The 14,533-nt window shown below is 35.5% G+C and overlaps 3 protein-coding genes across 4 annotated transcripts in view; 2 read left to right on the top strand and 1 right to left on the bottom strand.

Moving 5' to 3' along the window:
- LOC123873941 (pre-mRNA-processing factor 6) overlaps positions 1-14,533 on the top strand; it is a 35,797-nt gene that overhangs the window by 18,818 nt on the left and 2,446 nt on the right. The window lies entirely within an intron of this gene.
- LOC123873951 lies at positions 230-3,519 on the top strand. The gene is made up of 3 exons (XM_045919066.1): positions 230-474; positions 563-706; positions 1,048-3,519. The coding sequence occupies exons 1-3, from the start codon at positions 374-376 to the stop codon at positions 1,640-1,642; spliced, it is 840 nt and encodes a 279-aa protein (XP_045775022.1). The 5' UTR covers positions 230-373; the 3' UTR covers positions 1,643-3,519.
- The window catches only part of LOC123873944 (probable ribonuclease ZC3H12B), a 26,208-nt gene continuing 14,133 nt past the window's right edge, over positions 2,459-14,533 (bottom strand). For both annotated transcript variants that reach the window (XM_045919053.1, XM_045919054.1), the window contains exons 2-4: positions 6,797-6,973; positions 5,138-5,370; positions 2,459-5,024 (exon numbers count right to left, since the gene is read on the bottom strand). In XM_045919053.1, coding sequence (XP_045775009.1) covers positions 3,926-5,024; positions 5,138-5,370; positions 6,797-6,973 — 1,509 coding nt within the window. In that variant the 3' untranslated portion in view covers positions 2,459-3,925. The remainder of the gene's footprint in view (positions 5,025-5,137; positions 5,371-6,796; positions 6,974-14,533) is intronic.

The following is a 14,533-nucleotide window of genomic DNA, read 5'->3' as shown; positions in this document are numbered from 1 at the left end:
TAACGTACGGAACCCTAAAAAACGTTTTCAGTTTTATGTAGGCAAACGTCTAATACGTAGGTACATATTATAAAATAATAGAAATTATAGTAATTTAGAGATGAACAATAATGATCTAACAAAAGTTAAAAGCATTAATCTTGCAACACTTTGCAAAATGTCATTGTCAATCAATATGTCACTTGACTCTGACAGCTGACTTGAGTGTTTACGAACCACAGTTACGAACTTTAGTCGATGGTTCATTGAATTGCTATTGGTTTTTTGTTTTTAATTTTTTGATAACCTCACCTCCCGAAAGTCGAAACTTCGAAAAGTTACTTTAATTGAATATTAGGTATGCATTATTTATAACATAATTGCGAAAACGACAATGGAAGCACAAAAATTAAAAAAGAAGAAAAACGCAATCAGCAAAGGCAAGATAAAGAAAACAATCAAAAATGTTATATGCCGGCCGGACCCAGTATATTGGTTAATATTTTAACAATGGTATTTGGTACGTTATTATTATTTGTTGTTTTACGTTGATTATTTATTTGTCTAAAAAACTTACTTACAGGCCTGTTGTGACTGAAGATGAAAAAAGTGTTCTTCAAACTGCTCTTGAAAAGCATCGTGTTTACATTCCAGAATTCAAGAAACCACATTGGAATGACATAAAATTAATGCCTAAAAACGAAAGACCGCAGCCTCCTCACATTCAGTAAGTTCTACTATTCAGTTTTTTATACTTTTCTTTATAAGTAAGTATACTTACCATATTGGGACTAAAGCTACTCTCAACCTCTTTTCAAATCCTCCTTAGAAATTCCCTTCGATTTGCTAGCAATGTAAATCTGTAAATCATATGTAACTTTACCTATTATTTAATTTTGATATTTACTTATTAAAATCCATCATTTAACTTTATATCATCTAAGTTTAAGCTCAATATCTTAAATATTATAATAAATTATTGTAGCCACCCTACAAGTAAAATTAATTTTATTTAAGTACCTGATATGAAAATCAATTGTATAATCCATCATAATTATTATTTTATAGGAAAGTTGACGGGCTGTTGTTTGGAATATCGTCATGTTGTACTATGGTTGAAACCCAAGCCTGTTCAGGAGTGTTGATAGAGGCAAATGTTAATCCACAAGCAATCGTTCAACCAATCATTGAAGCGTGCACTTCATCCAATATTCCAGTTCTTTGCTTAAATGATTTGAGAAATTTGTGCCTAACTTACTTTGGTATAAAGACAAGCTGTTTGGGAGTTAAAAAAAACTGCTTACAAGATCTAAGTAATAAAATAAATGAGATATTTAAAAACTACAAAGTGGAGAAAAAGTATTCACCTATTCCTATAAGCTGTCCAGAAAATGAAAGTTTAATAAAAAAAGTGAAAAATGAAGAGTCTCCAATGGATATTGATGCATACTGTCCATATGTATATAGAGCTGATAGGAAAAGTAGAGCATTTGTTCCAGATGCTCAACAAGATGCTAAAGCTAACAATCAATTTACAGGACAGCATTATATTAAATTACCACAGGAGACTAAATCGCATAAGGACAGAAAAGCCTATTTGAAAATGATATTAAAGAAAGTATCCAGTAATCCTCATAGAGTTAAAGTTAAACAAGAATCATGACTATTCATATAGGAATAATTTGTATTGGTAATTTTAAATAAAAAGTTTAAGCAAAGGTGTGTTTTACTACTACTTTGATAGTGTCAGAGTATGTATATCATTTTATTATAACTTCTATGGAAAACTTAGCAGCTGACTTTAAAACTAGCTACTAAGTTAATCATCATCAGCCCATTGCTGGTCACGTCTCCTCTCCGAAGGAAAGTTTAGGCCACCATCCACCATGCTGACCAATTTGGCAAAATCAGCAGACTTCCCACACTTTTGAGATTATGGAGAACTGTACACCAGAATTCATAGTCAAGACTGGCTTCTTTACACATAGGTAACTGAATAGTTACAGTGCGTCCCCAGGACCCTAGACCCCTTGAATAGAAGATTGAGGTCATAACCACTAGGCTATCATCACTTTTCAATATTTAGCATCAATTAAATTTTTACAATTGAAATTCCTGTAGGTAATGATTTCTTATCTAGGATTCTGATAAAATAATGGACACATTCTAATGAGATATTTTATTCTTAGAACTATGCATTGCTATGATGTCAATATAGACATATGTAATTTCAAACATTCCATATTGGGGAAATTACTTAACTGTACTCAATACTAAATTGTCAGTTTGTTAGTATTTTTAATTAATCTAAAATTGATTACATTTGATTATCAAATAACAAGCTAAAGTAATGTGCTATACTCCAAATTCTTTAACATTTAAATGGGGTATAGCACACAAGTAGATAATATTTATCTTACATTTGATGCATTGCATTAAGGTTTATAACAGTTCAATTTAATAAAAATCAAACAACAAATGGTGTACAATATAATAATATATTAACTACATCATAGTATATCTAGTGTTTCAAAATATGTCTGGCCTCCAGGGCATCTAAATGCACTTTACAGAATGACCATATTAGTAATGTTTTTTATAATGCATTCTACAAAGTCCATTTTTGATGTTGCCTATAATTTAATCACAGATAAACTGTGATTATTGTCTTGTTATAAAGGACTAATAATATAAAATATATTGTCCACTTAAAATCTACATAAAACTATAACCACTAATAAACTATCAGATACATAACTTTTTACTTGATACATAGTACCAAATATAATTTATACCATCACAAAAGTTAACATTACCTTGCAATACATGAAAAGCTACCTATTATATATATATAGCTGAAAATATGTATTTTTTTTTTTACAAATGGGGTTATATATTTATTTGTGTAGTTACTGGGTAGGCATAGTAAAGTATGTGAATGACATGATATTTAAGAGATGATTTATCACAATACTATTCCTCATTAGTTATCACGCATGGATACTGAACACATTCAAAACTAAATATTACACTATCCAATAATTTTTTAATTATGATTTAGTGAAGTAATTTACAAAGAACTAGCTCAATGAATATTAGAAGGAATATATCGTAAAGTGGAAGCTGTGGCAGCACATCTAATGCCATATAACACTGAGTTTTCTAAAACTGTACGATTGGATTATTAGAACAAAAGTTGTATTAGATTGTATAATCTACTTAATTATATCTTTTCGCTATTCTTTACATACAAAATACAGCTGATTGACTTAGGTATTTTGTTAAAAAATGTGAATGTCCCTTAAATATATATAAAGTAGTTAACATGTCGTAAATTAATTGGTTGTTTGGGAAAATTTAAAGTTGTATTTGTACATCCTTACATCTAAACTTAAATAATAATTAAATAAGACGCACACTTCTCAGAAGCGTACGTCATGAATAATAAATTTGAATGTACAAAGTTAAATGCCTTTACTGGCGGTAGATCGATATTTTTAACAAACAGTTGGCACTACGTGGATGCAAGTGTATTCACAAAATCTGGAAATAGAAGGGAGGAAAAAAATTACTTCTATTGTATCTCATGCAGCTAATATTATAGCAAAATTTATTACAGTTGTGCGAAGTTAAAGACGATGGGCCTTATCTACAATTAGACTTTTTAAAGTTTTGAAAATATGTACTAGATATGAATACAAGAGATAAAATGGTTAAATATCAATCTCATGCGAGTGCAAATGCTTACTCATTCCGATGAACGCTTAGATACATCATACAAATGTCATTCATCACCTCACAATGCATTGATCCAATGAATGTAAAACAGCAATTTCCGAAAGGAAATTGGGAATAATTCAAAGATCAACAATTTATTTACAAAAGAGAAATTAGATTGTCAGTCACAATCTTTCTTCGTCGATCCAAAATCTTTTGACGTAGGAAATCAATGCGTCGGCCGCGGCAAGGTGGCCTCGCTGGGTCTGTACCGGTCTAGAAGAATCGCGCACATTTTTTGAGGGTCCGTTTCGTCCGGGTAAGTGGCCATCGCCTCCGCAACTTGTGCTTCAGGGAAAATTCCCGCGAGGTGGAAGTGCATCCGTCGCCTCGCTTCCCAATGCTGAAGAGCCCCTTCGGAAGCGCAAGGTGAAAGAGACATTCCCGCCATCTGTGGAGCGATAGCGCCCGCTGCGCCGACCGGGGCTGACGACACGCGCGCGGCGGAGGCGTGAAGTCTCGGGTCACAGTTCGGGTTTAGTGTGAGTTGTCGCTCAAGCTTTCGGTGTGGATTTGGATCTGGCAGAGGCTGCGAAGGTCCCGGGATTTGAGCACGGTCGAAATGCGTGACGAGACTAGCGTCAGCCAATCGCGGCGTTGCAGAATGGGCTCGGGCCAGCGGTTTCTTGTTATCGGCGGGCCTGCCGCTCGGAGGAAGACTCAACGTGTGCAAATCGCGCGCTTTGCGTGCTGCCCGTTCCGATAGTTTCTCTGCAACCGATTTGTGCGGTCGCCCCGCTCGTTCGGGGTGGTGGTATTTGCATTTATTTCCGTACGTGCACTTGCGGCCGTAGGGGCACGCGGGGGGTGGATCGCAGCGGGAGGGGGGCGCTCGGAGAAAAGCGTCCAACGTGGGACCCGATCGCCCTAGAGGGTCATCGGGTGGCATAAATCTGTCGTTAACAAACGAAAACATTAGCAGTCGCTCCTCGACGACCTTACGGAATTCAGGGCTCTCTGCGGCGAGGTCCCTATAGTTATCGTTCGAAACGACTATTCCGTCCGTTTCGGCCGCGAGTCGTAAGATGTATCTATCATCGTAGCAAATAAGTCGTTTTCCGCCTAAGAGGCGACTGGGGGTGTAGACGAGTACGCGATTTCGTTCGAGACGTTCCAGGGCGTCTCGATCGGCTACTGGGTTATCGGGTCGGGAAGCTTCTTTTCGCCATTTCGGTACAAACACCGTAATTTCTTTATGACCTCGTGCTCGAAACCAGTCCACACATATTTCGATACCTCTGCATGAGAACACCTCCTTATTTCCGTGACTGTAAAAAAGAAAATTTTGAATGAGGACAAAAATTTAGTCATACCAGCGAGCTATTCGGCTATTGTGCCATAAGAATATAACGTAACGTTTTTTCCTTTAAAGTGTTGTTACCTCATAGCAACATTGCTGCCATCTATGACGATGTGCCTGAGCGGCGCGCGCTCGGGCATGAGCTCGGGCTCGGCGGGCGGCGGCGGGGAAGGCAAGCGCGGAGGCCTCTTCGCAGCGAGGTTGATGAGCTCAGCCAACAACTCATTCCGAGGAGGATCAGGGCCCAGGCGCTGCAGAGCGGTCCTGGCTTGCCGTTCAGAGTAACCCAGTTTCACCGCGAACTCGATTTTAGCCTGGAAAATAATGTTTATTGATCTTTTGTATAATCATTAATGACATTTGAAGGGGAAATCTTGGACGAATCAATTCGTCTAAGGGGAAAGTCTGTGTTCGTATATTGTTATTCGTAGGTGTTCTTAAGAGATACGGATTACGGAGTTTTATTAAGAGGCACTTCGAGCGCGTCACATTCAAATAAAGTTTGATTCCTATTTGAATATCAAACAATCCAACTCTACAAAGTGTCTGTGTCTATGGTTTGTCAGACTTTCGTTTTAGTTTCTTACACGGGTTCAAAGATTTGTATGAAAATCTTGTAAAATTGAAATTTCATTGAGTTTAATGGCTTAATATTCAAATAAGAAACTTCGTTTGTATGAAGGGTGCGCTCGAAGGCATTTTCTTTTTGGATAACTAATTATTATGTACTTAAAATCAAACTGGGTATTTCACTGTTATAAAAATGTGATGTTAAAAATATGAAAGTGCATACATGGACGTAATGAGTGCATAGTAACCAAGAATAGGTATTCATTACTATCGTTATGTTATGAACTTAGTTATGCTCAGAGATCATTTGAATGATCAATTAATATCTACGTAGGATTATGCAATGTCAAGTATTTATTACAATTACAACTTACAGATGTTATCTCGTGCATATTTTTTGTCAACAATTTATATTTAAAGCGGAATATTTTTTGGATACATGTGTCCCCTTTACTTAAATGATGAAATACACGGAACTGTGTCATTTCTTATCCTTTCTGACTAGGAGAATGTTAATCAACAAAACCAGAAATCATATTCGTAAGACCCATTTGTCACATTGTGTACACCGTACGATAATGGTTTTGAATGGCCGTCTTTTAAATTTCCTCAGTCCCGGTTTCATTGTCAAAGCACAATAGTTTTCTACTCTATGTTATTTCTATATTAAATTAGATTTATTTAAAACTTAAAACGAAAAGAGACCTAGAGTGAAATTAATTGATTTTTGTAGAAAATTGAGTTTAAAGTTTCGCAGTCGTGTACTTTAACTCCTAAATTGGGACATAAAAATATTACTTGATAAAAAAACTATTTCATTAAACAAAACTGTTTGGACTTAAGTAAAGCCAAAGAATCAAAATTACCAAAAAACCATTTCTCTTAATCATTCCAGGCCCCTTTCAAGTTCAAAATGTTTTTATTCAATTAGACTAAATTAAGTACCTACCTACTTTAGAATCGTCAAGAGCATATCTACCACTGATTCGGAAAGCCTTTTGCTTGAACACTCACAAATTGCAATACTTTTGTTCATGTGCATCATACATAAACCATACTACAATGGATCGAGACGGATCACGGAACCTAGTGATTCGACTCTGCTCTAAATGCAAGTTTTAATCTACACACAGGCCAGGGGAGGGAAAGACTTGTAAAGTGTAAGTTTACCTGGTTCGGCTGTGGCGGTGGCGGTGCGAGAGTGACGTACTCTGCGAACTCCGCCGCGAGAGTGTCGGAGGGAGTGCGCGAGGCGGCGCGGTGGCCGCCGTCATCGTCGCACTCCGAGTCGTAGCTCGAATCCTCGCCGCGTTCACCGGCCCATCCTAACGACGACTCCACATATTTCTGTCAACAATAAAAAAAATCAAACATTAACTCTAAATTACATGATCTAGATATATATCTAAGTAAGAAAAGCTGACTGACTGACTGATCTATCATCGCACATATCAAACTACTGGACGGATCGGGCCGAAAGGCATGCAGATAGCTATTATATGATGTAGACTTAGAAAGGATTTTTGAAAATTCAACCTCTAAGGAGTAATATTGGGGTTTGAAATTTGTGAAGTCCATGCTGACGAAAACGCGGGCATAAGTTAGTTTCTCTATAATTTTTAAGTTCTCTAAATTCATGCTGAGGCGAAAGAATGTCTGTCCGTCTATCTGTTATCTCTCACGGCTTATCCGCGCCGACCTTGAATTCAGCACAGAAATCTCGGGAAAATAACTTATAATATTACAAAATTTTTAAAAAAATCCATCGACGAAATCTCTAGTCATCCATTTTACATGGAGCGATGACCAATCATTAACTTGGTAGTCGCTCCATAGAGAACAGATCAAGAGCAAAGCAACCGTGGTAGTACCAAGATGGTATGGCTGCTCCGTGTAGCCCGTCATAATAATAAGCAGACCCTGGTTAAAATCAGGGAATCTGCTAGGAGGAAGATATCAGTTGGCAACACCTTCGTTCCCACAGCGATCAATAAGCACATTTACTTCAGTACCGGCGCCAGCGCAGGACAGGGTCACGAGGGCGTCGAGGCGGATCTACGGATGATCATTGACCTTTACAGCGCGCGCAAATCCTCAACGTACCGGTTATAATTCATTATTCACTATTAAGGTGCCAATATACCGCGACGTTACACACGAACTCTGAGTTCAATGAAGCCACTATACTTGGACCGGATGTGAAGAGATGCTGTTTGTGTGTGCCCAACTTTTAGGGTTCCTTGCCTCAAACGGAACCCTTATACGATCACTTTGTTGTCTGTCTGTCTGTCCGTCCGTCGTGTCTTTCAAGAAAGAAACGGGTGCTTCCCGTTGACCTAGATTAATAACATTTGGCAGGTAGGTAGGTCTTATAGTACAAGTGGTACAAGTAAAGGAAAAAATCCGAAAACCGTGAATTTGTGGTTAGGTAGGTTAGGTTAGGTTCAAGAAATTATATTCAAGAAAGTTGCGTCCATGGACAATATAAGATAACTTAGAAGCTTGGGTTAAAATTAAACTACTTATTAGTTATAAAATAGGTCAGGCTAGATCGTAGTGAAATTGAGTAGCTTATTGGCACTCATAATAAGGAAAAAAAGGGTTTGTAGTGTTATTTAAACATATTTATCGTTTCACTTTTCCAACATCTAAAACTAGTCGTCGCCGTCGATTAAACTAAAAGGAAACTCAATTGGCTCCTTAGTCACGGCTACATCCGCGTTGGTGTTCGCAAACCACTTGGCCAGGTTTTAAGATCTAAATTCTGATTGTAGATTGCGTTACTTTTGCCAAGTTAGCAACCTATGTCGCAACGAATAACTTAATGCTTTACAAAATAAGTTACAGCAAAAGTCCGCAACTTTGTCCATATAAAATTTCAAGTGAACTTTTAAACAAAACGGTTCAAAGTAATATAAAAACTGGCTTCAAGACTGTTGTTTTTTATATCTTGAAGAAATATATTATTATTTTCCCTCCTAAACCAAAATCTATTCGAAAAATAAGTAAGGTACCCATCTAATTTTCAAATTTATAGGTAAGTAAGTACATTACGTGGTTTCATCTGATACTTTTATGTATAAAATAAGCATAATAAAAAACCTTACAATAACATTATAAAAAGTGAGAGAGTCTTCGCTTGCAATCCTCAGTTTTTGTTGTATATAGTACAAACTACAGACAGACACGACGTACTACATTCCTAAAGTGTGCATGAGACAAGTAGGTAAACCGGTAGACCTCAATATTAACAAATTATTATATTATCAAATCAGCATAAATATTGAATAGTTACATAAATAATGATCATTATCGCAATATATTTGGACAGAGTAAATGGTAAAAGCGTTTAGGAAAACTAAATTATACACGAAGAATTTTTATTAAAGACCGAACATCAAAACGATTTTCCAGTTATTTAACTATTATACCTTGATATGAAAAATTTGCGATAGCGAATGCCTGTAGCTTCGCAGAATAATTTGTAAAGGGCCGCAATTCGAACCGTTGTTAGGTGGAGTTTTTCGCTCAAGATACATCTTGCAGCGAATTTAGTAATTTTGCCCGCAAATTCGCCCGCGGTACAGTGTGTAATCACTAAATAAACATTGTTATGGTACTTCTGAATACAGTAGCTTTCTAATGGTGTAATAATAATTATTAAAATCGATTGAGTACTTTCAGAGTTTATCGATTACAAACAAACAAATCTCTCTTCTAGATTGATGGTTTACCAAATCACTCTTACAATATTTTTGAAATGATTGATAACATTTGCAGATTTTGACCCATTGATTCTCAATGTGATCAATTCAATATCATTTATCACTTTAAAGAGATCTCGATTTCTTATCAAGTCAAGAAAGTCTCTGTAATATTTTCATAACGTAATTAAGTTGTACAAAAGTAGACATTGTTCACACGTCATTTAATGAATTGCTGGTATATTACCTATCTACACAGCAGGTTTTGTAACTGGTTGCATTTGCATAAGTTCTCATGGAATCGGACTGTTGACAATGTTCGTTAGTCCTTAGGTATAAGCGATTTGCATCAACGAAGAAAGGTAATGTCGTCATCGACAGAAGTACCTATTCCAGTAAATAATAAAACTATGATCTATATAACTAGTTCTAGACTTCTAGCTAATAAGCATTTTCACCCTGTTTGATAAAGCACTCTCTTGGGTCTGACCTCTATGACCGGTAGCCAGAGTGAACTACCGTTTTTTTTAGGGTTCCGTACCTAAAAGGAAAAAAAGGAACCCTTATAGGATCCCTTCGTTGTCTGTCTGTCTGTCGTGTCTGTCAAGAAATATATAGGTTACTTCCCTTCGGTGCGCGAGTCAGACTCGCAGTTGGCCGGTTTTTTTACTCAGCAATGCCACATACAAATTGACAGCGTGACACTTCACAAGATGGCGGCGTTAGTTCTTGTTTTGGCCACGTGCCAATAGATCCTTGCGGCGCACTGTAAGCGCAGCTTAATTTCCTTTTCGAAACAGGAAAGTAGCAAGAAAGTAGGTAATTGGCTAAATTGAGTAACACCAAAGATCGATCATCCACGTCCATCAATCGACGATTGCGAAACGCAAATCAATTGTTAATAATGGACTATCGTAAGAGAGACATGGGTCATTGACACAAGTTACTCAGATTAGCTATCGAAAGTGTTAAAACAAAACTAATCTGCAGCAAAATCAAGCGTGTATTTTGTACGGAGCAGCCCACATCCAAACAGTGTACACGGAAGCGCTCCGCCTAGCGCGAAGCCGGATGCGACTTTCTAAAAAAATATGGTGCGCGAGATTCACCGCAATGCCTCGAGATATCGATACCTCAGCAATAAAAAATAATAATGTTCAGAAATATATAAATAGACCTTTAAGTGCGGAAGAATGTAACTCGAAATCAGTCGAAACGCTGTTTTTTTTTCATGCCAGGTACTCAAGTATGATAAACTTGTAAATTATAACTGACAAAATCATCGAAGGACCAAATAACTATGATACTTATTAAAATTTAAAAATACATTGGACCAAGGAAATAAAGAAGTTTTTTAAAAATAAATATTAGAATATTTGGATTTAAATAATCCTGTAACCAACTAGAAACCACTTAAATATTATTTGCGTCAAAAAAATATCACATAATATTACTAATCAGATATAATATGTCTAACTCATAAAAAGCGTTTAGCTTGTAAAGTTATTTTCTCCTTTCTAACGGACCTTGTTGAAGTAAGTTAGAATTAGTTCAGGAGAGCAAATGACCATATTATTTTGCTTCCCTTTGAAATGATATACAAAAAAAATGTTTCGTTATAAAGTCGAAAAAATGCAGCTTGTGTACTTCTTGTGTAGTAAAAAGTGTAATGCTCTTGCAAAATTTGCCTTTCGTAAATCAGTCAACCTAGTTTTTGTTACTGTGGTTATATCATGTTGTGCGATAACATCTGTCGTATGTTTACTTTTACAAAGTAGCCACAAAGGATAAATATTGATCGAAATGTATCTTCAATTACTTATAAGGAAGTATAAAAAACTAACGAGAACGGCAAAGGCAAAAAACCCATTCCACGGCATTGAATTATTAAAGTTCCAAAGCAAATGAGAACATTCTGTCTATGAAGCTCGCCATCAAAACAAAGACAGCTGACAATTGTGACGTTGCATTTCATAACGAACCAAGTCCACTTTTACCGGCATATAAGGTTTTTTTATTTTTTGAAAGATCTATTAAATTTATACATTTCGTGTTTTACCAAAGTGACTCAAGTCCAGCGATTTTCAATCAAAATTAGTCTTAAAAGTAGTAGATTTTTCCAAAACGAACCAAGTCCACGTGCTTTGTAACATCAAAACAAACCAAATCCATTTTGACCAATCACAGCATGATATGATTCTAAGATGGTCGTCAGTTGCTCCCGGAGTGTTGTCTAGTGATCTATGTGTCTCTCATAAATTTTGTTTTTAACATCAATTTTTTGATAAAAGCTATGGAAGGAATACCAATAGTGCCTCCAGAAAAGTCTAGCAAAAGACTGATTCCAAAATCTAAGCAGAAACGTGAGAAATTTAAGGAAAAACTGTAAGTGTTTGTTATAGTGAATAGCTGTTCATAGGTTGGTTTGTGCCGGTCGTCCAGGGCCGCATTCATAGTTGAATATTACAATGTAATATCTTGTATACACACATTTTGGTTCTAATTTTTTAATTTTTAGCGCACTTATTCTTAAACATTAATTTATGACATTTAGCAATGGTTACATTTATGTTGTAAACTAGTAACGCTATTTTCTGGAATAAAAATGATCTATGTGTTAGTTCTGGGCAATGGGCAATAAGCTATATCTATTCCAAACAGCCAAATTGAAGTTTCACATTTATAATTTAATAGGGTTAATTCATTTTTTGACTATAAACTTTAAAACTATAATTTTTTATAAAAAGTTACAAAAGTGTACAAAGCTTGTTATTTAGCCTGAATCCGTCCCATTAATCTGCGATTAAACAAAATGCACTAAGTCCCGATGTTAATTTCAGCAGACTAAACTAAGTCCAATAGACTTGGCTCTTTTTGATATTCAATATCTAAGTCCATTGAAAAAATGAGAATTTTGTTCTAATTAATCGAGTTTACGTAATAACATTATAAGGATAAAATAATCCAATAACATAAATAGATGTTAATACCCACTTTTTCCCTAGTATAAAGTAAGTTTTAACTGAATAATTAAAAAAGACACTTCTCTACCAATGATACTTTATGGACATGGTTCATTATGAAATGTAACGTCACAATTATCTTACGTCTGACTGCTTGATGAACTATTTAGAAAAAATAAAAAAACCCATTGGATTCTCCCGTTTTTGATACGCTCGTTCAAACTTGGCATCGTGTTATTTTGCTTGTTTTTTTCCTATTCGGACTTTGCACCAAACACAACTTTATGAACGGGAGCAGCTATGCAGTGTGAGATCTTGGAAAACATCAAGGTCAGACATATAATAGTTTCGCACTAACTATTCAAATGAAATACTACCGCTTGCTAATACGCATTGTTGTTTTAATGCTTATAAACTGTGAACAATCTTTTAATACATAGCAGGCGGCATGAGACATTTTACTAGAATACTCTACTAGAATTCTAACCCAAGTAAGTTTAATGTCTCTGAAGCTTTCAAGAAAAAGCAAATGTTTACAGGCTGATACCCTGTTGTTCTAAGATCCCAACCGGAGTTGGGATTGTTGAAAAGTGCATTAATATTGGAAGTTTATAAACTTGGTGTCAAACTTGGTGTTAACTAAACACTGAGAATCAACCGTTTTTAACTTGACCTTTATAGTACAAAAAGACAATTATTTTAAAACCTAGGTAGAACTGATTCTAGAATATTATTTAAATACCCAAGTGTTTTACACACATTTCGGGGCTTTATCTGCGGTTAGATCTAGATATCTTTCAATCAATTAATTTATTTAATAATACGTTATCTTATATTAAATCAACCACGTCAGTAGGATGACAGAACGAACGAACGGATTGAACCTTGATAAAAAAATGACAAAAAAATCCGCATTGACCAAACAGTTAATTGCCTTGATTTCTTCGCGACCCAGATTTGGAGGCCACTTAAACTGTTTGTATACAAAATACAAATGGTGTAACCACTGACCATACATATTTCGACATTGATGGCGATCTTACGTCCTATTGTAAATAAAGTAATGGTTACATCTTTGCTGGTTTGTTAGAATAAAGGAGGAGACCTTTGTAGCTGCTGAACATAGGATATTATTGATGTCTGTCTATAATCTATAGACAAAATAATTATATCCTTGTCACCACTCTTCAGCGCACGTTGATTTTACATAGTTACTTAGGTAATACATTTAAGGTCCCGTAAACACTTTTCATACTTACAATTTAAATAACTAAATAGACAACAAGAAATTTACGAGTACGACGCGAATCAATAACAATCTTTATGTACTCTGTTCTTTTTAGCAACAGAACAAAATCAGCTCGTAATGTTTTACAAATTGTTAATTATCTAGAATCTAGATGATGATGGTATGATTTCAATTTATAATTCAATAACAAACTATTATAATTAATTAACCAATCAATGTTTTATTGACATACAAAATATTTATGAGCTCGTAGAAAACTAGAAACAGAGGTTATCGAATATACGTCATTCCATCTCGCTGACGTCTATTGTAATCTATTTTGATTTGCGTGTTGTTCATTACGTTTAACAGGGCTCTCTCCGTCACTCGCTTCATACAATCGTAGTTCCAATTTCATTTGAATATTAAGCAACCAAAGTCCATGAAATTTTGCAGACATATTCTAGAAACTAATATCTGTGTCTGTGGTGTTTTAGATTTTTCTAAAAATATGTAGTTTTAAAATTACAGGGGCTCAAAGATTTGTATGTAACTTTTTAACTTTGAAACCGAATATTTTAACAGAAATCTGGAAAACCACAGACATAGATATCAGTTTCTAGAATATGTCTGCAAAATTTCATGGACTTTGGTGGCTTAATATTCAAATGAAATTGGAACTACGTTTGTATGAAGCGAGTGACGGAGAGACCCCTCTTAAATATCAACATCACACGCGTTTATTTGCAGACAAAATAATGGCGAATTTCATTTAATGCTTATCTTCTTATAATTAACTGTAGGTACCTACTTAAGATTGTTAATTAGCTAGCAAGTGCTTAAGACTGCAAAACACTGAAAAAAGTTGTATTTGGCTTCAGATTAACCATTTTACTTCGCAGACAAAATGATAAGTAGTTAGGAATTCTTAATCTCAAGATGAAAACGTTTATCAGATAGATACGATAGTTTATCGTAAAACAACTGTCTAGACTGGAAAGTAGTAAGAGAA

Source organism: Maniola jurtina, chromosome 17 (assembly GCF_905333055.1).
Source record: "Maniola jurtina chromosome 17, ilManJurt1.1, whole genome shotgun sequence".
In the NCBI taxonomy this organism is placed as follows: Eukaryota; Metazoa; Arthropoda; class Insecta; order Lepidoptera; family Nymphalidae; genus Maniola; species Maniola jurtina.
Note: the sequence above shows the minus strand (reverse complement) of the source record. Positions and strands in the feature narration are given on the sequence as shown.

Coding starts and splice junctions, on each gene's coding strand:
- LOC123873951 (XM_045919066.1), top strand. CDS start 374: ATGGAAGCACAAAAATTAAAAAAGAAGAAAAACGCAATCAGCAAAGGC. Junction 475..562: donor CGGCCGGACCCAGTATATTG/GTTAATATTTTA, acceptor ACTTACTTACAG/GCCTGTTGTGACTGAAGATG. Junction 707..1,047: donor CCGCAGCCTCCTCACATTCA/GTAAGTTCTACT, acceptor ATTATTTTATAG/GAAAGTTGACGGGCTGTTGT.